At 38.0% G+C, this 22,621-nt stretch overlaps 1 protein-coding gene across 4 annotated transcripts in view; it reads left to right on the plus strand.

The window, feature by feature from the left end:
- LOC139604859 (chromodomain-helicase-DNA-binding protein 1-like) overlaps nucleotides 1-22,621 on the plus strand; it is an 85,649-nt gene that overhangs the window by 47,878 nt on the left and 15,150 nt on the right. For all 4 annotated transcript variants that reach the window (XM_071456177.1, XM_071456173.1, XM_071456174.1 and 1 more), the window contains exons 9-27: nucleotides 160-338; nucleotides 879-1,006; nucleotides 1,095-1,311; nucleotides 1,932-2,021; nucleotides 3,303-3,493; nucleotides 4,651-4,839; nucleotides 5,013-5,175; nucleotides 6,788-6,940; nucleotides 7,227-7,298; nucleotides 10,797-10,946; nucleotides 11,593-11,741; nucleotides 12,017-12,113; nucleotides 12,195-12,290; nucleotides 16,121-16,297; nucleotides 16,503-16,663; nucleotides 18,267-18,308; nucleotides 18,904-19,034; nucleotides 19,472-19,610; nucleotides 20,321-20,471. In XM_071456177.1, the coding sequence (XP_071312278.1) occupies nucleotides 160-338; nucleotides 879-1,006; nucleotides 1,095-1,311; nucleotides 1,932-2,021; nucleotides 3,303-3,493; nucleotides 4,651-4,839; nucleotides 5,013-5,175; nucleotides 6,788-6,940; nucleotides 7,227-7,298; nucleotides 10,797-10,946; nucleotides 11,593-11,741; nucleotides 12,017-12,113; nucleotides 12,195-12,290; nucleotides 16,121-16,297; nucleotides 16,503-16,663; nucleotides 18,267-18,308; nucleotides 18,904-19,034; nucleotides 19,472-19,610; nucleotides 20,321-20,471 (2,675 nt within the window). The remainder of the gene's footprint in view (nucleotides 1-159; nucleotides 339-878; nucleotides 1,007-1,094; nucleotides 1,312-1,931; nucleotides 2,022-3,302; nucleotides 3,494-4,650; nucleotides 4,840-5,012; nucleotides 5,176-6,787; nucleotides 6,941-7,226; nucleotides 7,299-10,796; nucleotides 10,947-11,592; nucleotides 11,742-12,016; nucleotides 12,114-12,194; nucleotides 12,291-16,120; nucleotides 16,298-16,502; nucleotides 16,664-18,266; nucleotides 18,309-18,903; nucleotides 19,035-19,471; nucleotides 19,611-20,320; nucleotides 20,472-22,621) is intronic.

Below are 22,621 nucleotides of genomic sequence, written 5' to 3' on the forward strand. Positions count from 1 at the left end.
TTTATAGTTAAGAAATTTAGGTTATTAGTATCCCTAGCAGCTTAAGGCAAAACCAAATCTTTGATGAAGAGAAAAGTTTTGTTTTATCACCTAAAATGAGTGCTTTCTTAAAATACAGAAAGAAAATACTGATCTAGTATCTCTAATGCGTTTCCGCAGCTCATTCAAATCAGAAATCAGCAGCTGGTTATCCAGACTACTATTGCAAATGGCAAGGTCTGCCTTACTCAGAATGTAGCTGGGAAGACGGTGCTCTCATTGCCAAAAAATTTCAGACATGTATTGATGAGTATTTTAGCAGAAACCAATCCAAGACTACTCCATTTAAGGACTGCAAGGTGAGTGTGTAATTTCAATGGATTTATACAGTTGCAATAATTTTTTAAAACCTGATTTATTTTATGCATTCAATAATGCATATTATAAAATATTTTTGAATGCTGTCCATAACAGTGATAGCTATATTTATATATGTAGGAAGTATTACTATTAAGAATAGCCTTTGGTGTCCATGCCCATGGCAGGGGGGTTGGAACTAGATGTTCTTTAAGGTCCCTTCCAACCCAACCCATTCTATGTTTCTATATTTGCTCCTACGTATTTTATTGTCATTCAAAGATGAAATTGTTTATTACTTTAATTTGTTTTTAAAGTAACCTTTGTGAATGAGTTCTTGTCATTTCTGTTGTGGAATTCAGATCAGCAAACTAATTTTAGCTTGCAAATTGGTGGATATTGTTATATGGCTTAGATGTTTGTCATGAATAAAGACTAGACTTGGTGACCAAACAGAATCGTACAGCCTCTTTGTTTCTATAAGAAGATATATTGGTAACTTCACTTAGTAGTAGGACTGATGCTCAATTTGCTTTTGACAGATTCTAAAACAGAGGCCGAGGTTTGTTGCACTAAAGAAGCAACCATCTTATATTGGAGGACATGACAGTTTAGAGTTAAGAGATTATCAGTTAAATGGACTGAACTGGCTTGCCCACTCATGGTGCAAGTAAGTATTCTTAAATTAGTCTTGCTGGTTTTAACTTGAAGGCATTTATAAATTTTGCTTGTTTGTTTGTTTGTTTGTTTGTTTTTAGAGGGAATAGTTGTATTCTTGCAGATGAAATGGGTCTGGGTAAAACAATACAAACAATTTCTTTTCTGAACTACCTGTTTCACGAACATCAACTGTATGGGCCTTTCTTGCTAGTCGTGCCACTTTCTACCTTGACATCTTGGCAAAGAGAGATTCAAACTTGGGCTCCTCAGATGAATGCTGTGGTTTACTTAGGAGATATAACTAGCAGAAATATGGTGAGTATTTCTTTGTATCATTGGAAATATTAGTGGTAAATAAGACTCCCTTCATGTTCCTGTCTTATGCTAATCTCCAGTATTTTGATTTGGAATGAGCAAATAATTATTTGAAACATTGCATATGGTTAAAATGCAAATTAAAAGTATAAATTTTGTTCTGATCTGAATGACCATTAAAAATTTCATTCTTGTTTAATAATAAAAAGGACTAAAAATGCAACCTTGCATTTGAAAATAAATTGTCTTTTGTCATGCAATTATTTGGGTGCATAAAATAAATATTTAAGCCAAACAGACATAATCTTAATTTGTTTCCTGAAAGGAAGACTATAAGGAACCTTATCCATTAAAGCTTGCAAAAAAAAACCCAAAAAACCCAAAACCAAAAAACCCAAAACACACAAAGAAATCCACAAAAAACTCCAACCAAACAAAAGCTAACACTCCACCACCACTGTTTAATAACTTTAAGAAAAAAAGCTTCACTTGTTATGTTCCTTGATCACGATCGGATTCTTGTATGTCACTTAACATCTATATTGCTATAGTACCTGAAGTCATCCTGATCAATAGGACTATTTTTCTCTAGCTTATAGTTTGCTTGATTCTTCTTCTAGATAAGAACTCATGAATGGATGCATCCACAGACCAAGCGATTAAAATTTAATATACTTCTAACAACTTATGAAATTTTGCTGAAGGATAAGGTAATGACCCTTACTTCTTCAGGGGGATACAAATAATTTGTACAATGTAAAATTCCTTTAGAGTTGGCACATATTTAGGTTCTGGGCTGTTAAATGGATGGGGGAGTATGACGGCTTTACTCTTGGAAGTATGAACGTTGTTTTCTTTAAGCGCTTTTAGATTTTATGTATGCGTGGTTAGACTTTCTGCCCCCTCCGTTAACCCACATATCAAGTGGGTAAAACTTTTTTTTCAGTTTGCTTGTGCTTCACATTGTTACCAAAATCTGTAAAGAAAAAACTCCATAACACCAATGTAGCATGAAGAAGCAGACATTCTTTATTTGGCTGAATGCATGAGGGGATATCTCCTCTGAAATACATGCTTAGTACAGGAAGCTTCCTGTTTATATGCTATATTTTACATACGTATGCATAGGTTTTCCCAGAAAAAACATACATATGATAATAATTTCCCTGAAGTCATTAACATATGTTCCCTCTCCTTTATGCATGTGTTCTGTTCTGGGGCTCTCTGTCATACCTGACCGCCTAGTGAACTAGTAAAAGTTGGCACAACTGGGCTGGTTGCTTTCCAGCTCTTCTTCCTACAGAATAAGCATTGTGTGGTTCCATAGGCCAAGTTTTTTGAAGAATAAGGATTGTATTAACCCACCAGCTGCAAGCAATTCTTCATCTGGCAAAAATATTTCTGTAGTAATTTCTTTGCATCTCAAAATCTTTACTTTCCTGTTAGTCATCCAGGAACTGAAAAAACAAACCAGTCCATAGCTCCAAGCACCTGTGATTCACAACTCTGAAATTTCATGGGGTTTTTTTTGTATTTGTGTGTGCAGTATTACATATATTTATATTACTACTCTCTTCCTGATGGTAGCATATAAAATTATTGTTAATCCTAATAGCATATGATAATTATAATAAAAAATTCTGCTTGCTGACTTTCTATTTAATTTGTTTGTACATGCTGAAAAGAAGAGAGTCAATAGTGGATTTATGTTGGGATTTTTTGTCAGTTGAAAATGTAAAGATCAGCTTTTTGTCTTCTTCCTCACCCTAAGTATAAACTTGGTTTATACTTTCTTTTTAATGTTGGGATGCCTGCATAGCCTTTTGAATCTAGCAAACATAAAACCTCTACTTAATATCAAAAACATATAGGTGTCCTTTTCTATTAAAATAAAAGGAGTGATGGTGTATATATAACCTCATGTAAAATGTCAGACATTGCATAATATATTAACTTGTATGATGTCTTTCCCTCTCCCCAATTTCTTGAAGTCATTCCTTGGTGGTCTGAATTGGGTATTTATAGGAGTTGATGAAGCTCATCGTTTAAAAAATGATGATTCCCTTCTGTACAAGACTTTAATAGACTTTAAGTCTAATCATCGTCTTCTTATTACTGGAACCCCTCTGCAAAACTCCCTTAAAGAGCTTTGGTCTTTGCTGCACTTCATCATGCCAGAAAAGTAAGGAATTTGATGGGGGGGTTTTGTTGGTGTTGGGGGGGTATTGTAGTGATTGGAGAATCAATAAAGAATTGCATTGTGAAATAGCTTTAATGTTTTTTATAAAATAGATGCACATATTTTTCGTGCTGCTCTGGGTAAATTGTTTTGGTAGCAGCTGTCACTTTTTCTGTTTTGGCAGTTCAGGAAAAGGATGGATTGATGTATGGCTGAAAACCTTGAAAACATGCTTCATCCTTATTTAAAACGAAAATCATATGGATTTGCTGTAGGGAAATAGAATGGAGCTGAGGATGTCATCTTTTCTGTGTTAGCACCATGACTGAAAACCTCAATGCCCAATATCCAGTAATTTATTCAGGCACATGGTGTGATTCTTGGGGTAGTCCTGTGCAAGGCCAGGAGTTAGACTTTGATTATCTTTGTGGGTCTCTTCCAACTCAGGACATTCCATGATTCTATGATTCAGGCAGCCAATTTCCCCTTAGGATTTGCATAGAATAGGTTGACATTATTCTATACTAACCTCTGTTTATATTTGGAATAAATAAGAGCACATCTTCCATTCAAATATCTTGTAAATACAAAGCATTGTCGCTTCAATTAATTTCGGTGCTATGCATTGCATTGACTTCTTCAGAACCTTACAAACAAAGCCACTAAGTTTGTTGTCTGGCACCTATTCTTCATTTGATCACAAAGTGCATTCTCTTAGTCTGTTAGCACATACCAGAGGATAATCACATTTCAGCTAGTCCATACAAGCTGCAAAAGGTATGTGGTCTACTCTCTTGCACTTCCTCCAGCTATACAACTAATTTTCATGCTACTCTTGAGAAACATAATTGAATTTCTATATCCTTCTACCTGTGTTTCCATGCAGAAAAGTAAAATCTTGTGTTTTCACTGAAGATATTAAAATTCAGGACTTTGTTTTGAATTTTCATTCTGCAAAAGTTTGTTAATTTCCATTCTCCTATTTGCTGACAAAATATTTGGAATTTCTTGTGAGATGCAAATTCAGAAACTTATTTAATAAAACAGTGGGGAGTAGTGAAGAAGTCTATTTGTGTTTGTGCACATGGTATATTAATGGTCTTTGTGTGTCTGTGTTCATGGTATGTCATTATTTTACCTTTATTCTTTCTATGTTGAAGGTTTTCTTCCTGGGAAGATTTTGAAGAGGAGCATGGCAAAGGGAGAGAGTTCGGTTATGCAAGTCTTCACAAAGAACTTGAACCATTTTTACTCAGAAGAGTTAAAAAAGATGTAGAAAAGTCTTTGCCTGCTAAGGTTGAACAAATTTTGAGGATGGAAATGAGTGCATTGCAGAAGCAATATTACAAGTAAGTAATGACACTTTTTAATTCCTGCCATTTTAATGACATCTCTATATAAAAATTACTGAAGTGTAATAGTTTTCATAATGCAGTTTTAACAGATATTTTGAGAGCTTACATCTTTCATATTTGCACAAATTGTTAGAAATTACTTCCATTGTGCACGTTCTGTATCATAGGTGGATTTTAACCAGGAATTACAAAGCCCTGAGTAAAGGTTCAAAAGGCAGTACCTCGGGCTTTTTGAACATTATGATGGAACTCAAGAAGTGCTGTAACCATTGCTACCTCATTAAACCACCAGATGATAATGAATTCTATAATAAACAGGAAGCCTTACAGGTAATACCTTTAAAAAAAAAAAAGTTAAGTGATTTTATATCTCTAATATGCATGCAATGATTGTATAGTGTTCTGTCAATTTATTTGTTCTTATTAAATTATGTTAAGAAAGACCGAGTTCTCTATCAAATGTGCATCCTGAGTTTTACAGGTAAGTGAATTGATTACCTTTCTGTTTGTTTCTTAACTGGAACTGAATAATTGAGAGATCAATACTAAATAGAATATCCTTGGCTTGAATTATGATCAAAATAAAAAAGAAATGGTTTGAAATAGTCTGCATTTTCAGACTAAATAAACTGAAGACCTATTTTAAACCCAGAATAAAATAAAACAGTTAAATAAACAGATAAATTGAAGATAAATGCAAATGTATGTGACTGGCAGTGGTACACCAACAATCCATGTGATAGCAGAAAATAATCTGCTGAATCTCTTTAAGCTTAGTCTACTTGTTTTGTTGTTATAAATGAAAGCAGTTATAGCATCACTACCAAAGATGGTCTGTGATTATGTTGTGGGTTTATAGTTTGGGTTTTTTGTAAAGGTTAACTAATCTTTGTACTAAAACTGTTGAGAACCACAGCAACAAATAAAAGGACTGTTATAATTGATGCAGTTTATAACACCATAAATGTTTTGAAAGATCAGGGGGTTTTTTCTGTAAAGTTTGAAGTTTATAATGTAAAATCTTTCCCAAAACTACTTGATTGAAATCACAAGTTGTCACTGCACAAGCTATTTTATATTATAAAATGCTTTTCAAAGCTAAAGGATGTTTGCAACTTGGCATACTCTAACTACTCAAATTTATAATTAATCTCATCAGAAATGTTCAGCCATTATTGCTAGTAATTGCCTGCTTGTAACAATGATTTCCTTGGCTCATCTGATTAAACTTTGTTAGCTCTAATTATGAATGATACATCCTTCTCATTTCTGGCATAAAGAATAAAAGCACCTAACTCCCAATTTTTTATTTCCCAAAATTCTATCCTGAGCCTCTTCAGCTAGAGGCCTAATGATTTCATCATTAAATTCAGCATGCCACCTGAGTTTCTGTTCTAATTGTTTCAACTGGAGCTGAGAAGGTTGAACATCATAACCCAGCTAAAGCATGTTGACTTCTATTAACAGGATTCCTCTCACTTTTATCTTGTCAGAAAAGCTTGACTCATTAGGCATTGTTTAAAAATACTTAGAGGATCAAGTAGCAATGCTTAGGTCTGTTCAAAAGACAGAAGGTGAGGAGCAAGTAGTGCTAAGGTAGTCAGGTAATCTCATTGTTTATTTGGTGGAAGAGAATTTGAGTCTGCACTGTAACTGCTCTAACTCATAGCACAGTATATTTGCCTAACGTTTTAATGAAATGTTAAGATGCTGTTTTATGAGCCAGAGCTGAGAAATGCTTTTATTTGAAAAACATGCTAGTGGGTACCCCTGTTGATTTCAGTTAGAGCACTTAAAGCTTTTATAATGAGTTTTTACAAGATCAGGACTGACTAAATGCTTATACAACTTTCATGTTCAGTTAATGAATGTCTAACCATCTGCAGTGAATGTTAGTGTTGAGGTGAACTTACTTTGGGATACATGCTTTCTTGTCTTGTAGCATTTAATACGTAGCAGTGGCAAACTAATCCTTCTTGACAAGCTACTGATTCGCCTACGAGAACGTGGCAACAGAGTACTGATTTTCTCTCAGATGGTGAGGATGCTCGACATCCTAGCAGAGTATTTGAAGTATCGTCAGTTTCCCTTTCAGGTAAGAATTTTGCTGGTAGTAGTCAAGAAGCCTTGATTTTTACCATTTTATCTTTTTTAAAGTGTCCTTTCTGTAGAAAGATTTATGAAAGTTTAATTTTTCTGTACAGTAAAAGACTAGTAATTCCTATATGCCTAATAGTATTTTGAAATTAAACTGATTAATTGGAAGTGTTACATTATTCTTATATCCCCCCACCCAATTGGTTTGGCAATTGAGAATTCAAGTTGCTCCGGATAGACTATAGTAGGAGTTCCTTTTTAACTGTATCATTCAATCTCTTTAGAGACTTGATGGATCAATAAAAGGGGAATTGAGGAAACAAGCCTTGGATCATTTTAATGCAGAAGGCTCAGAGGTATGGTATAAGTGGGTGGTTGTTTTTTGGGTGGTTGTTGTTTTTTTAATCTACCCAGCTTTATTTTTTTTTCTTCTCGGAAGTATAACAAATGTCGCACAAAAACTGAAGATAGTATAAAGTGAGGGATGTATTAGGTTGAAATTCCATTGCTGTTGCAGAGACTATAAGGTTTACAACCCATGCAACAAAAAAAAAATAAAATCCCCAAATTCAACCGACCAAAAAACCCAAAAAAAACTTTAAAAAGTTAAGAGGAGGTTCAATAGGAAACACAGAATTTATGAAAATGGTGTTTATAACTAATATAACTACATAGTTTTACTTTTAGATTTTTGTCAGTGCTCTTTAGCAAAGTAATTTTAAGTGCTGTTTAGAAACTGAAGAATTAAATTTGTTATGTAGGACTTAATCCTTCAATTTGTATCGGAGCACTGAACTTTACCACAAGTTTTTGACATCAAATACCTACTTAAGCAATGGGCAGAATTAAGTTGTGTATATCCTTGCATAAAGAAAAATATCTTGGATAGCTTTAAATATGGCTTCTGTTATCTTAATTTGTTGCCTCTTATATTCTTGCCGTGGAAGAAACTGAAGAACTGATTTCTAACCATTGTTTGTGTACCACTTGAAATTCCTGGTTTAGTTTTAGGTTTCCTATTATGGAAGCCATTCCATACCTTTGATAATCTTAGGTCTTTTGTCCTATACTGACAGGGTTTTTCAGTAATAGAAGCATAGCATTTGTCAGTTGCTGCTGAACTTCTGTTTCTGTTATGGTTGAGGAGGAAGGACTTCATAACATAAACTTCAGATATTTTTTTAATACAGAAGTTAGTTCTGTTTTAAATTTCTAGTACAGACATACTTGCCTTTTTCTGGAATCCTTGTAGTTGTACTGTACAGTTTTTAAGATGAAAGGGGATCCAAATTTCACATGGTATTCAAGAATGAAGACAAACTATGGAGTTGTGCAGCAATAAAATTGTTACCTGTTTTATTCTTTATTTTTTTCCTAATAATAAATTTCATGCTTTTTTTTCTTTTTTTCTTTTTTTTTTTGCTAATACTGAGTTAAAGTATTCATGGAAATATTTACAACTCCAAGGACTCATTCCTTAGCAGTAATGGCTTCTATTAGCTTTGACTGCACTTAAATTTATTTCCTATTTATCTTTAGTTTCATATGGTTTTTATTGCCTTTCTCATAAGATCCTTCTGTAGTCCCTTGTAGTTGACCTTGAATAACTCCATATCATCTGCAAACTTTGTCACCTCATTACTCATTTTATTTTCATATTCTTTATGAATATGTTGAAGAGCATTGACCCCAGCAGAACACTTTAGTTTTCTTTACAAAAAAACAGATGTACTTGGGCACACATGAGGCTTTAACAATAAGGGGTGGTGGTGTATTTTTTGGCAGTGTTTTGCTTGTTTTTTTCTCCCCAAGTGGCTTTTGTTCATCTTCTAGAGTGCTGCTTCCTTTAAACCATGGAGAAGCCAATACCTGTTTGCAAGAGAAGTTGATATCAGTTTGCTTTATACTTATACAAGTTCTGGCTGGAATAGAGTTAATTGTCTTCATAGCAGCTCACATGGTGCTGTGTTTTAGATTTGTGATGTAAACAATGCTAGTAACACACCAGTGTGTTAGCTGTTGCTGAGCATTGCTTACATAGTATCAAGGCCTTCTCTGTTTCTCACTCTGCTCTTCCAGTGAATCGATTGGGTGGTGCACAAGAGGTTGGGAGGGGACATAACCAGGCATATGGCCTGAACTAACTAGAGAGATTCCATGCCTTATAACATCATGCTCAGCAATAAAAAAAGTTAGAGGAAGGGGTTTAAGGAGATTAGCCATCTTTTGCTTGGGAATTGGCTGGGCATCAGTCCTGCCTATGGGAAGGTGGCAAGAGATTACATTTGCATCACTTGTTCTGTTTTGTTTTCTTTCTCTCTTTTTCCACTTCTCCTTTGCTTATTAAACAATTTTTATCTTGACACCCAAGTTTCCCTGCTTTCAGTCTTCCTTTCTTCTTCCCCGTCCCACTGGGGGTGTGGGCAAGAAGTGATTGTGTGGCTGCGTGGTGCTTAACTGCCTATAAAAAATATTAGCTGGTCTAAAGAAAACAGTGAACTGATACTTTTTGAAGGCCATTGATACTGTCCCTCACAGTGTCCTTCTGGACAAGTTGTCCAACTGTGGGATGAGCGGGTTCATGGTGTGCTGGGTGAAGAACTGATGGAAGGGCCGTGCTCAAAGGTTTGTAGTGAATGGAGCTACATCTGCCTGGTCACTATTCACTAGTGGTATCCCTCACGGTTCAATTTTAAAGCCAGTCAGTCCTGTTCAATATTTTTATCAATGATCTGGATGCAGGAGTTGAATGCACCATTAGCAAGTTTGCTGATGATACCAAACTGAGAGGGGCTGTTGGCTCTCTTGAGGGACAATAGGCCTTGCAGAGGGATCTAGATAGGTTGGAGCATCGGGCGACCATCAGTGGCATGAAATTTAACAAGTCCAAGTGCCAGATCCTGTACCTGGGATAGAGTCATGCTGGGCACAAGTATAGATTGGGAGAGGAATGTGTGAAAAGCAGCCCTGCAGGAAGGGATCTGGGGGTGCTGGTCAGCAGCAGGCTCAGTATAAGTCAGCAGTGAACCCTGGCAGCCAAGAGAGCAAACTCCATCCTGGGGGGCATCAAACACAGTAGAACCAGTTGGTCAAAAGAGGCAATGATCCTGCTGTATTCACTGCTGATGTGGCCTCACCTTGAGTACTGTGTGCAGTTGTGGGCCCCACAACTTAAGAAGGATGTGAAAGTCCTTGAATGTATTCTGAGAAGGGCAACCAAGCTGGTGAAAGGGCTAGAAGGAATATCCTGTGTGGAGCAGCTGAGGACACTGAGTTTGTCTAGTTTGGAGAAAAAGAAGCTGAGGGGTGACCTCATGGCTCTCTACAGCTTCCTGGGGAGGGGAAGTGGAGAGGGAGGTGCTGAGCTCTTCTCCCTAAGATCCAGTGACAGGACGCATGGGAGTGGTTCAAAGCTGGGGCAGAGGAGGTTCAGAGTTGACAGTAGGAAGCATTTCTTTACTGAGAGGGTGGTCAGACACTGGAACAGGCTTCCTAGAGAGGTGGTTGATGCCCCAAGCCTTTCAGTGTTCAAGAGGCGTTTGGACAATGCCCTTAATAACATGCTTTAACTTTTGGTCAGCCCTGAAGTGGTCAGGCAGTTGGACTAGATTGTGGTTGTCAGTCTCTTCCAACCAAAATAGTCTAGTCTATTCTATTCAAATAGCAATCCACTGGCTCTAGACATGACAAACAACTTCTTGTATTAGAAGTCTAACAAATGTTTATGATATACTTAAAGAAATATATGAGTTCATAGTCTGCTCCACAGAGCATATAAAGAAGTGTCATATTGGTTCTTTAAAGGAATATTATAGCTAATATATATAAAGCTATTTCTTCTTTTATAATTTCAGGACTTCTGCTTTTTGCTGTCTACCAGAGCTGGAGGATTAGGTATAAACTTAGCATCTGCTGACACTGTAGTTATATTTGATTCTGATTGGAATCCACAGAATGATCTGCAGGCACAGGCTAGAGCTCATAGGATTGGACAGAAGAAACAGGTACATGCGCTTCTCTTTTAGGTACCAAACCTGAAGGAAGAATGAATTATGTTAGCCATAAGCTGTCTGTCTGGCCCATCACAGTCCTCATGTATTTTGAGAATAACTAATACTTGCTAAAAATATCTAAAAATGTTAATATTAATGATTTGTCTTTTAAACATTTTTTTTAAATCTCCCTATACAGAGAGATAGCACAGCAGCTGTAGTATATGGATGGGTAGGAGAAGTTGCGGACTTGTCCCATGTTCATTGGCATTGTATCATTCTAGAAAGTAACTGCTGTACTTAAAGCACATCCATTTTGCTTTGTTTAATACTTTGTACTTCTCTTTGGGTTTCTCGCAGAATACTTCAAGTAGTAATCAAACATAACACATTTCCTTGTGGCCATGCTTGTGCTTAATCATAGAAACTTAGAGGAGAGGTCTAAGAAATTTTTTCAAATATAATTTCTATAGAGACTGTGATAACATGATTGACTGGTTTCATATATGCAATACTAGTTCAATAAGATTTAGATTTGTAATAGTGTCTAATATTTCTCCCTGTTGTTGCTCATGGGTTTTTTGTTAACTTCATCTGTGTATTTTTTCATGGGTAATTTGTGAGCGGGCAAATAAAACCTTTTTTGTAATATACATAGGTTAATATTTATCGGCTAGTCACAAAAGCATCAGTAGAAGAAGACATTCTTGAAAGAGCCAAGAAAAAGATGGTGTTAGATCACTTAGTAATTCAGAGAATGGACACTACAGGGAAAACTGTACTACATACAGGCTCTACTCCCTCCAGGTATATTTGTTTATTCTTTCATATTACCTTATGCTTAAGTATACTTGACTATTTGAGTAAAAATTCAAGTCATTTCACTTGGTTAATAAAAGGCAAAAATTATGTGGTAAGGAGTTATGTAAGTAAAGACTGCAAAGTATATTGTCCATGTCATTTTTTTTTTACATAATAAAACTAGTTTTTATTTAAGACAAAAGGAAATTTGACTCATGGTTATAGTAAATTGAAACTGTTCACTAAGATAAAGTGTTTATGTGAAACTTTCTGTATTTCAGCTCAACACCTTTTAATAAGGAAGAGTTATCAGCAATTTTGAAGTTCGGTGCTGAGGAACTTTTTAAAGAACCTGAAGGGGAAGAAGAGGAGCCTCAGGTAAATGGAACAGTGCATCTACACTTGGTGGACAGAGAAACCTATGAATTGTTTTGTTGTAAAGAGAAACTTCTGTTTCAGGAAATGGATATAGATGAAATCCTGAAGAGGGCTGAAACTCGAGAAAATGAACCAGGTCCACTGACTGTAGGAGATGAGTTGCTTTCACAGTTCAAGGTATTGCTCTGTTCCCTCCCTCTTTCCTTAATTATACTTTCCTTTATTAATGCTATTTTTTGTTCTTCTTTACCTATTTATTGTTCCTTCATTCTTACATCATTCACACATCATGTGATGGGTGAGCAACTGGCTCATGGGTTGGGCAAAAAGGGTTATAGTGAATGGGGTGACATCAGACTGGCAACCTGTCACTAGTGGGGTTCTACAGGGCTCCATCTTAGGCCCTGTGCTCTTCAACATCTTCATAAATGACTTGAATACAGGACTTGAAGGGATACAAAGTAAATTTGCAGATGATACAAAATTGGGAGGAGATGTTGACCCCCTCAAAGGCAGAGAGGCTCTGCAGAGAGACCTCAAGAAATTAGAGAAATGGGCAATCACCAACCATATGAAGTTTAACAAGGGCAAGTGCCAGATTCTGCACTTGGGATGGAGCAACCCTGGATGTATGGACAGACTGAGGAATGAGAGGCTGGAAAGCAGTGCCATGGAAAGGGACCTAGGTGTCCTGGTTGACAGGAAGGTGAATATGAGTCAGCAGTGCCCTGGCAGCCAGGAGGGCCAACTGTGTCCTGGGGGGAATCAGGCCCAGCATTGCCAGCCTGGCAAGGGAGGTGATTGTCCCGCTCTGCTCTGCACTGCTGCGGCCTCACCTTGAGTATTGTGTGCAATTTTGGGTGCCACAATATAAAAAAGACATTAAGCTATTAGAGAGCATCCAAAGGAGGGCCACAAGGATGGTGAAGGGCCTTGAGGGGAAACCTTATGAGGAACAACTGATGTCACTTGGCTTGTTCAGCCTGGAAAAGAGGACACTGAGGGGAGACCCCATTGAAGTGTTCAACATCCTCACGAAGGGACATGGAGGGGCAGGCACTGATCTCTTCTCCCTGGTGACCGGTGACCAGTGACAGGACTTGAGGAAACAGCATGGAGCTAAGTCAGAGGAGGTTTAGGTTGGGTATAAGAAAAAGGTTCTTCGCCCAAAGGGTGGTTGGGCTTTGGAACAGGCTCCCCAGGGAAGTGGTCACAGCACCATGCCTGTCTGAGTTCAAATGTTTGGACAATGCTCTCAGGCACATGGTGTGACTCTTGGGGGTGTCCTGTGCAGAGCCAGGAGTTGGACTTTGGTCCCTGTGGGTCCCTTTTAACTCAGCATATTCTGTGATTCTGTGAAATATGTGAAACACTAAGTTAGCTCTTTGGCATGCAATGTCTATTCACCTATACAGGTGTCGTGGTTTGACACTGGCTCAATGCCAGGCACCCACAAGGGTTGCTCGCTCACCCTTCCCTGCCACAGCTGGGTAGAGGAGAGAAAAAAAAAAAATGAAGGGTTCATGAGTTGAGATAAGGACCAGGAGAAAACACTTCAAGGGCAAAACAGGCTCAACTTAAGGTTGCAAAGTGAATTTATTACTAACGGAATCAGAGGAAGATAATGAGAAGTAAAATAAGCCCTTAAAACACCTTTTTCCCCTCAGCCCCTTCCTCCTTCCCACTGACAGTGCAGAGAGACAGGGCATGGGGGGTTTGGTCAATTCATCACCTGAAATTTTCTTCCACTACTCTGGGAGAGGAGTCCTTCCCTGTGAGACTATGGGGTCCCTCCCACGGGAGACAGTTCTCTGTGAACTTCTCTGGCATGGGTCCACTCTCACGAGCAGCAGTCCTACCACACTTGCTGCAATGTGAATTCCCCCCACGGGCACACAGTCCTCCCAAAACTGCCACAATGTGAGTCAATCTTCCACAGCGTGCAGTCCTCCAAGGACAGGCTGCTCCAGCCTGGAAGCAGGGGCCCTCTCTCTCCACTGGGTCTTCCACTGGATCACAGTCTCCTCCAGGCATCTACCCATTCCAGCGTGAGCACCTCCCCCACAGGCTGCGGGTGGATCTCTGCATCCCCCGTGGATCCCCATGGGCTGCGGGGGGACAGCCTGCTTCACCATGGTCATCACCGCAGCCTGCAGAGGGATCTCTGCTTTGGCGCCTGGAGCACCTCCTCCCCCTCCTTCTCCACTGACTTTGGTGTCACCATGTTGTTTTTCCTCACATGTTCTCACCTCCTCCTCTTCTCTGACTAGATGGAAAAACCGTGTGCCCTTTGTTTTGATTTTCATCTTAAATATGTTATCACAGAGGTGTTACCAACCTTTCTAATTGGCCCAGCTTTGGCCAGCAGCATGTCCATCTTCAGAGCCATCAGGGATTGACTCTGCCAGACATGGTGGAAGCTTCCAGCAGCTTCTCACAGAAGCCACCTCTGAGGCCCCCTCCTCCCCCCCAAAAAAAACTCCAGGCTGTGCAAAACCAATACAACAGGGTAATTACTTCCAGTGCAAGCATGTAAAATACATATTTTGCTAACAAATGTCATGGTTTAGGGCAAATTTGGAGGAGAATTTCAAAATTAGGGCTCCTTCAGTAAGCAAACCCACACAGCCCCTCCCCCCAACCGGTTCGGGAAGGATTCCTCAGAGAGGAGTGGAAAGAACCTGTTTATTTAACAAGCACAGCACCCCCCAGCACACAAAATGAACAATACTGGATGACACCACTCTGAAAAAAGATGACAAATTCAGAAAGTCTCTCTTGGGGGGTGGTCACTCTGTTCTCAGTCCCTCCAGCACTGGGGCAGCTGCTGCAGGCCACAAGGTGCAGGATCTTGGTGTTTCCCAGGTCCCAGTCCGGAGCAGGTTCGAAATGATCAGAAAAAGGAAAGGAGAAACAGTCCAGGAAGAAATTGGACAGTTTAGCTAAACTAGCTAATGAGCAAAAGCAAGCAGAAGCAAAGCAAGCAAGAGCGAGAGAGCAAAGCAAAAGCAGCAAAAGCAAAAGCTGCAGTCTCTGTGTCCCGCCAGGCTGATAAGAAAACCAAAACAAAACTTTCCCTCTTCAGAGCCGGTCTTAAAGGTACAGAACATAATATCCAACATTAACAGAACACATGAATGGGGATACAAGCATCATAACGTCACCCTAGGACACAAAATAAGAAAGATATTTACAAATACATTAGTCCTTGATTTAATTGTTAGCATACTGGGGAGAGCTGTTTTTAATTTAATGCTTTATGCTGTTAAGCACCTGTAGTACTTCTGAAAACAAAGAATGAAATTTGGATTTCTTAGCTAATGACTTTTAGAAACTTCTTTCAGCCCCCATGTAAACATAAATGCCAGATATGCTTAACTGGATGATACTTATAATATTGAGTGAGTCCAATTGTGGATGGTGATGTATTTTTGTTGGTTGGGGCATTTTTCCTTTGTTTTTGTGGGTCTTTTTGTTGTTTAATTTTGGTGTGGTTTTGTTTGGTTTTTTTTTTAAATCAAGGCTGGACTTCTTTAGATCAGTTGAGTAGTAAATAAATTTTATGCTCATTGTTCATTTGCAATATACTGTGATTTCTACAGTTTATTAATGTTTAGTTAGTTTACATTATTAAACGTTCATATTAACTCTGACATATAGTTAGACTTGCTCTCTGTTTTGAAGGAATTTAAACAACAATCACAGCTATCGTGTATGCATTTTATAGTGGTTTTATAGTTCTCAACTTGTAAAAGAAGAAAAATATTCTTATCTTTATATTCAGCCATGTTGTATGCAGTGTGTGTGTTTCATTTCTGAAAATATTTTCATTAGAGACAGTCCTTCATGAAGCATTTTATATGTATACATTTTGTGTATATACAAATAAATAAAATGTGTCATTCTGAACTAAGTTTCTAAGTTTTTCTAATATATTAATTACTGGCTCTTTGTATAAGTAAAGGATGTATTGATTTGGTGAAAATACTTATCTTCCAATATCTAAGGTGGCTAACTTTTCTAATATGGATGAAGATGACATTGAGTTGAAACCAGAACAAAATTTAAGAAACTGGGAAGAAATCATTCCAGAAGTCCAGCGGCGACGAATAGAAGAGGAAGAAAGACAAAAAGAACTTGAAGAAATATATATGCTGCCAAGGATGAGAAACTGTGCAAAACAGGTATCTGGGTTTCTACTGACTAACTGATTTTGTTGTTGTTATTATTTGGGTTTTCTATTGCAGTTTTTTTGGCTTGTACTTTTGGGTTGGGTGGTTTTCATTTGTGGCACCCACACACACATCCCCCTCATTTTTGACAGGCTAGATAACATATTAATAAAATGTTAAGTCATGTAGCTTTGAACTACTTAATCTGAAATTCCAGATCAGCTTTAATGGAAGTGAAGGGAAACGCAGTAGGAGGAGAAGATATTCTGGATCTGATAGTGACTCAGTCTCAGAAAGAAAACGACCAAAAAAACGTGGAAGACCACGAACTATTCCTCGAGAAAATATTAAAGGATTTAGTGATGCAGAGATTAGGCGGTAAGATGTGGGGGGACATGCATGTTTAAAGGGACAAAACTTTTGTTTTTGTCATTTTAGAGTTTGAAAATGTGGAAATGAGTCTATTTTGCATTTATTTAGTTTAATTTTTTTATTTTAGGCATTAAAGTCTTTACTCTTGAGTAGTTTGGGGTGCTGATGTAAGAAACTGTTATGTGCAGAATTTGAACCTATTTTGGTGAGGAATAACTTGAGTTAAAAAATGTTCTACAAAAAGGTTCAGCGAGTTTTGTTTTTTTAAATTCCTTGTCATTGTATTTGTGTTAATGTTATATGATGCATTTTAAAACTAAAAAAAAAATATTTTGATACGTTGTTGTGGTTTAACCTTGGTAGGCAGCTAAGCACCACACAGCTGCTTGCTCAGTCTCCTCCAGAGGGACTGGGGAGAGAATCAGAAAGGTAAAAATGAGAAAACTTGTAGGTTGAGATAAAGACAGTTTAATGGGGAAAGCAAAAGCCACATGCACAAGAAAAGCAAAACAAGGAATTCATTTACCACTTCCCAGTAGCAAGCATTTACCCATTTCCTGGAAAACAGGGCTTCACCATGTGTAACAGTTACTTGGGAAGACAGATACCATAACACCAAACATTTCCTCTCCCTCCTTCTACACAGTTTTTATTGCCAAGCATGACACCATATGGTCTGGAATAACCCTTTTGTCAGTTGGGGTCAGCTGTCCCAGCTGTGTCCCCTCTCAACTTCTTGTGCACCCCCAGCCTACTCACTGGTGGGGTGGTATGAGAAACAGCAAAGGCCTTGATGCTGTGAAAACACTGTTAAGCAAGAGCTGAAACATTAGTATGTTATCAACAATGCTTTGGTCACAAATCTAAAACATACTAGTAGATATGGTGCTCTGAACAAAATTAACTTTATCTCAGCAAAACCCAGTACATAAGTGAATCTGTGCAGCTGGTCCCACAATATTTGATGCTAAAAATACTTCTTTGGGAGAAGGAGTAGAAATTGTTTTGCTTTACTTTGGTTTGTGAAATGCTACTTTGCTTCTGTAATTTAAGTATTCATTTTTCTCTAAAATACTGTACAGCTTATAAAGTATTTTTGATTATATAAATAACCTTGAAGAGCCTTGTTTCCTTTTCATTTTATCTAATATATAATGGTTTGCTGCTTTTGTCAGGGATATTCTTATGCTTGCATTCCTTTATCTTTCATGTTATGTTTTCCTAAGTCTTAAAATTGCCGCTAGCTTCTCTTTATTATGAGAGACCTAACATAATATCTGAATTCTCAATTTACTATAAGTCCACATTTGATTTTTATGATTAGACACATCACATTGCTGAATTCTTTGTCATGTGAAACTAATTAGTAAAGTAACTTTTGAAAGAAATTGTATCTTCTGTTGTTTTATTTATATAATTTATTAAAACAAATAGAACTCTGGTTTTAAATGTGGGTTGTCTTCATATAGTAAGCCATCCTAGTCTCTCTAGTTCTTATTTTCTTTGTATTGTCCACATAGCCTTGTACTAAGACTTTACACGTACATTTTTAAAACCAATGTAGTTAAGCATACATTTTTTTAACTGCAAAATTATTTTCTGTTATTAGGTTTATAAAGAGTTACAAGAAATTTGGTGGCCCACTTGAAAGGTAAACTAATTTGCTTATATTTGTATAGCAACTTGGTACCTTGTTTCCATTAAAATTAAACACTACACCAAGAAACCTTAGGTTAAAGAGGAAATAGTGTGCCTAATCTTTTGCCTGTACTATGACATGAATTTAATTTTTTTTTCCTTTCATCATATATGATATGTATGTAGACAGCCAGTTTGACAAATCTATACATTTTGCAAGACTGCTTGCTTTTTCTTTATACTTAACCTACTATTCTGTTAATTCTGCATTAGTGACAGTCATTCAGGTTTTTTTGTTTGATAAGTGAATAAAACCATAGACTTAATAATAGTTCCTTTTCTATTTAAAAGAATATGTTGAAATGTAACTCAAAACTGCATTGATAGGATCCTTTATATTTCCTGTTGTATAGTCCTTTATGTGAAATACCCTTTTTTATAGTTTCTGTATTTTCTTTAGCTGCTTTTAACTGCATGCATTAAAATTTTACACAGCAAGTGTGGATGAATGATAACTTACAGGATCACTTTTCTAGTTTCAAAATCTGAAGGAGTCATTCATAATACTAAAGTTTTAGAGCTGTAAAAACATATTTGTTTTCTTCCAGGTTAGATGCTATAGCTAGAGATGCTGAGCTAGTTGATAAATCTGAGATAGACCTTAGACGTCTGGGAGAACTTGTACATAATGGATGCATTAAGGCTTTAAAGGACAATTCCTTTGGCCAAGAAAGAGCAGGTAAAGTGTGTTTGGGGGTGGGGGAGAGGAATAAAAAGTGTCAAAGAGATATGAACGATTGTTGCACTCTGATCATAACAAAACAATTGTGTTAGGGGAAAACATTAACAAAATGTTAGCATGCTAGGTGATTTAGAAAAAAGGATTTTAGTAAGAAGACTTTTTGGTTTTGTTTTTCTTCCCCCTTTCCCTGAGTGAGTTGTCATAGTAGAATGCAATATGGTTTTGCTTTACCGTGAAATTTAAAATTAATCTGCTAGTATTAACTGGAAGACCTTGAGGTTCTGGAGTTTAATTAAAGCATTTGGTTAAGAAAAAATCATTTCCTATAATTGAATGTCTGCTGCTATAGCATCAAACTTTTTTTTTTCTCTATGTTTGTCTATAAGATATACATAAAAGCTAAATATTTTAATAATTTGTTCCTTTATTTTAAGGAGGTAGATTTGGGAAAGTTAAAGGCCCAACATTCCGAATATCAGGAGTGCAGGTGAATGCAAAGTTAGTTATTTCTCATGAAGAAGAGTTGGCACCATTGCACAAATCCATTCCTGCAGATCCAGAAGAAAGGAAAAGGTATTCTTTTTTCTTCCTAAAGGAACCCATAATGTAGAAAGTTATTCAAGGCTTTTATGAATATATTTAAGCATTCCAGACTGAGTACACTGGGACACTCATGCCACTCCATTACCTCTAAGAACTGGCAGCAGAAATCTGCTCCACATTCTTTCTTTATTCTTTCTTCCCTCTCCTTAGAAGCCAGTATTTGCTTTGACTTCCGAACTGTATTCATTGGGGACTGGGTTCAGTTATTCTTAATTATTCCAGGCTTGAAATCAGACTTGTTGAGGAACTGCTTTGTGTCACCTCTGCCTGAGAGAATGCAATATTTGTCAAAATGGAGCAGATGGTAATTGTTAGTAGTTGTTTAGACCTATGAACTTTTTAGCTTACTACCTTGTGTATCATAGTCCCTAGACTATCTGCTTATTCAGTTAGCAGTTTCACTTGAGTAATATTCTAAGCTTATCTTCATGGCTAGCCAGTTCTAACTCAGTCCATGGCCACAGATAGATGACTGTTTTCATATCTTAATCTTGACCTCCTTTAAAACATATTTTGGTACTGATTTGAATAAATAGTTTATAGAAATTGTAAGAAAGCCTGATAGTTATGTGGATTACTTACTAAATATATCAGGATCTCAGTGATATGTGGCATGTTCTTCTATCCCTTACTAAGTTTGAAAAGTTTGCTTATGTATATTTCTAATTTATTTCTACTAGATATGTCATCCCATGCCACACCAAGGCAGCTCATTTTGATATAGATTGGGGTAAGGAAGATGATTCCAATCTGTTAATAGGTATCTACGAATATGGCTATGGCAGCTGGGAAATGATAAAAATGGATCCTGATCTCAGTTTGACACAAAAGGTATGTCATCTGCAAAATTTCATCAAGGAGTTTTTTTGTTTAGGTAATAATGTTAATAAGAACAGTTACTGAAAGAGTTTATTTTATGATAACTGAAATTGCCCAGAAGTTAGGTCAGTTGTACTTCTTTGTATCCTTTTGGTAAATTATTAGATTTTAAGATTTTGTGTATTCAGTTGAAGTATACTTTCTTAGAGTCTGCTATGTTTCTGTATTTCTTTGTGTCTCTATCACTTGAATTCTCTCTTCCATCTTTTGCTTCCCTAGTTTAAATACTCTAGTTGTGTTAATTTGAATTAATTCCAGACTTTTGGAAGAAGGAGCAGGCAAATCAGGAAGAGTACAAGGATGTTGTTTGATCATGTAGAGAGAATATTAGAAAGGCAAAAGCTCAACTAGAATTCAACCTGGCCACTGCCATGAAAGATAATAAAAAATGCTTTTACAAATACATTAACAACAAAAGGAGGGCCAGGGAGAATCTCCATTCCTTATTGGATGCAGGGGAAAACATTGTCACCAAGGATGAGGAAAAGGCAAAGGTGCCTTCTTTGCCTCAGTCTTACAGTAAGACCAGTTATCCTCAGAACAATTGACCCCCTGAGCTGATAGACAAGGATGAGGAGCAGAATAGCCCCCCTGTAATCCAGGAGGAGGTAGTTAGTGAGCTGCTGAGCCACTTAGACACTTACAAGTCTATGGGGCCAGATGTGATTTATCCAAGGGTACTGAGGGAGCTGGCAGAAGAGCTCAGTAAGATGCTCTTCATTATTTGTCATCAGTTCTGGCTGACTAGGGAGGTTCCAGATGACTGGAGGTTAACCAATGTGATGCCCATCTACAAGAAAGGCTGGAAGGAGTATCCGAGGAAGTACAGGCCTGTCAGCCTGACCTCAGTATCCAGCAAAGTTATGGAGCAGATCATCTTGAGTGTGATCACATGGCACATACTGGACAACCAAGGAATCAGGCCCAGCCACCATGGGTTTAGGGAATGTAGGTCCTGCCTAACCTGCCTGATCTACTTTTATGACAAGGCGAACTGCCTAGTGGGTGAGGAAAAGGCTGTGGATGTGTCTGCTTAGACTTCAGCAAAGCCTTTGATACTGTCTCCCACAGCATTCTCCTGGAAAAGCTGTCAACCCACAGCTTGGACAGGTTCAGTCCTTGATGGGTTAAGAACTTGCTGGATGGCCAGGCCCAAGGATCAGTATTGGGCCCAGTCCTGTTTAATATCTTTATTGATGATCTGGATTGAGTGCACCCTCAGTAAGTTTGCAGATGACACTAAGTTGGGTGGAAGTGTTAATCTGCTGGAGGGTAGGAAGGCTCTGCAGAAGAATTTGAACAGGCTGGATTGATGGGCCAAGACCAATGGTATTCAGTTCAACAAGGCCAAGTGCTGGGTCCTGCACTTTGATCACAACAACCCCCTGCAGCGCTACAGGCTTGGGGAAGAGTGGCTGGAAAGCTGTTTGGCAGAAAAGGCCCTGGGGCTGCTGGTTGGCAGCCAGCTGAACGTGAGCCAGTGTGTGCCCAGGTGGCCAAGAAGGCCAATGGCATCCTGGCTTGTATCAGAAATAGTGTGGGAAGCAGGACCAGGGCAGTAATTGTCCCCCTGTACTCTACACTGTTGAGGCCATACCTCAAATCCTGTGTTCAGTTTAAGCCACTCCCTTCAAGACAGACATTGAAGTGCTGGAGTGAGTCCAGAGAAGGGCAATGGAGCTGCTGAAGGGTCTAGAGAGTAAGTCATATGAGGATTGGCTGAGGGGGCTGGGGTTGTTTAACCTGGAGAAAAGGAGGCTCAGGGCAGACCCTATCACTCTCTACAACTACCTGAAAGGAGGTTGTAACTCGGTGAGGGTTGGCCTCTTTTCCCAGGCAACTTGTGACAGGACAAGAGGATGTGGCCTCAAGCTGTGCCAGGGGAGATTATAGTTGGACATCAGGAGAAATTTCTTCATGGAAAGGGTTGTTAAACATTTGAATGGACTGCCCAGGGAGGTGTTGGAATCACCATACCCGGAGGTGTTCAAGAAACGACTGGATGTGACACTTATTGCCATGGTCTAGTTGACGAGGTGATGATTGGTCAAAGGTTAGACTCTATGATCTCAGAGGTCTTTTCCAACCTAAGTAATTTATGA

This window comes from Agelaius tricolor, unplaced genomic scaffold (assembly GCF_023055355.1).
Source record: "Agelaius tricolor isolate 1412-34295 unplaced genomic scaffold, bAgeTri1.0.p SCAF_56, whole genome shotgun sequence".
Classification (NCBI taxonomy): domain Eukaryota; kingdom Metazoa; phylum Chordata; class Aves; order Passeriformes; family Icteridae; genus Agelaius; species Agelaius tricolor.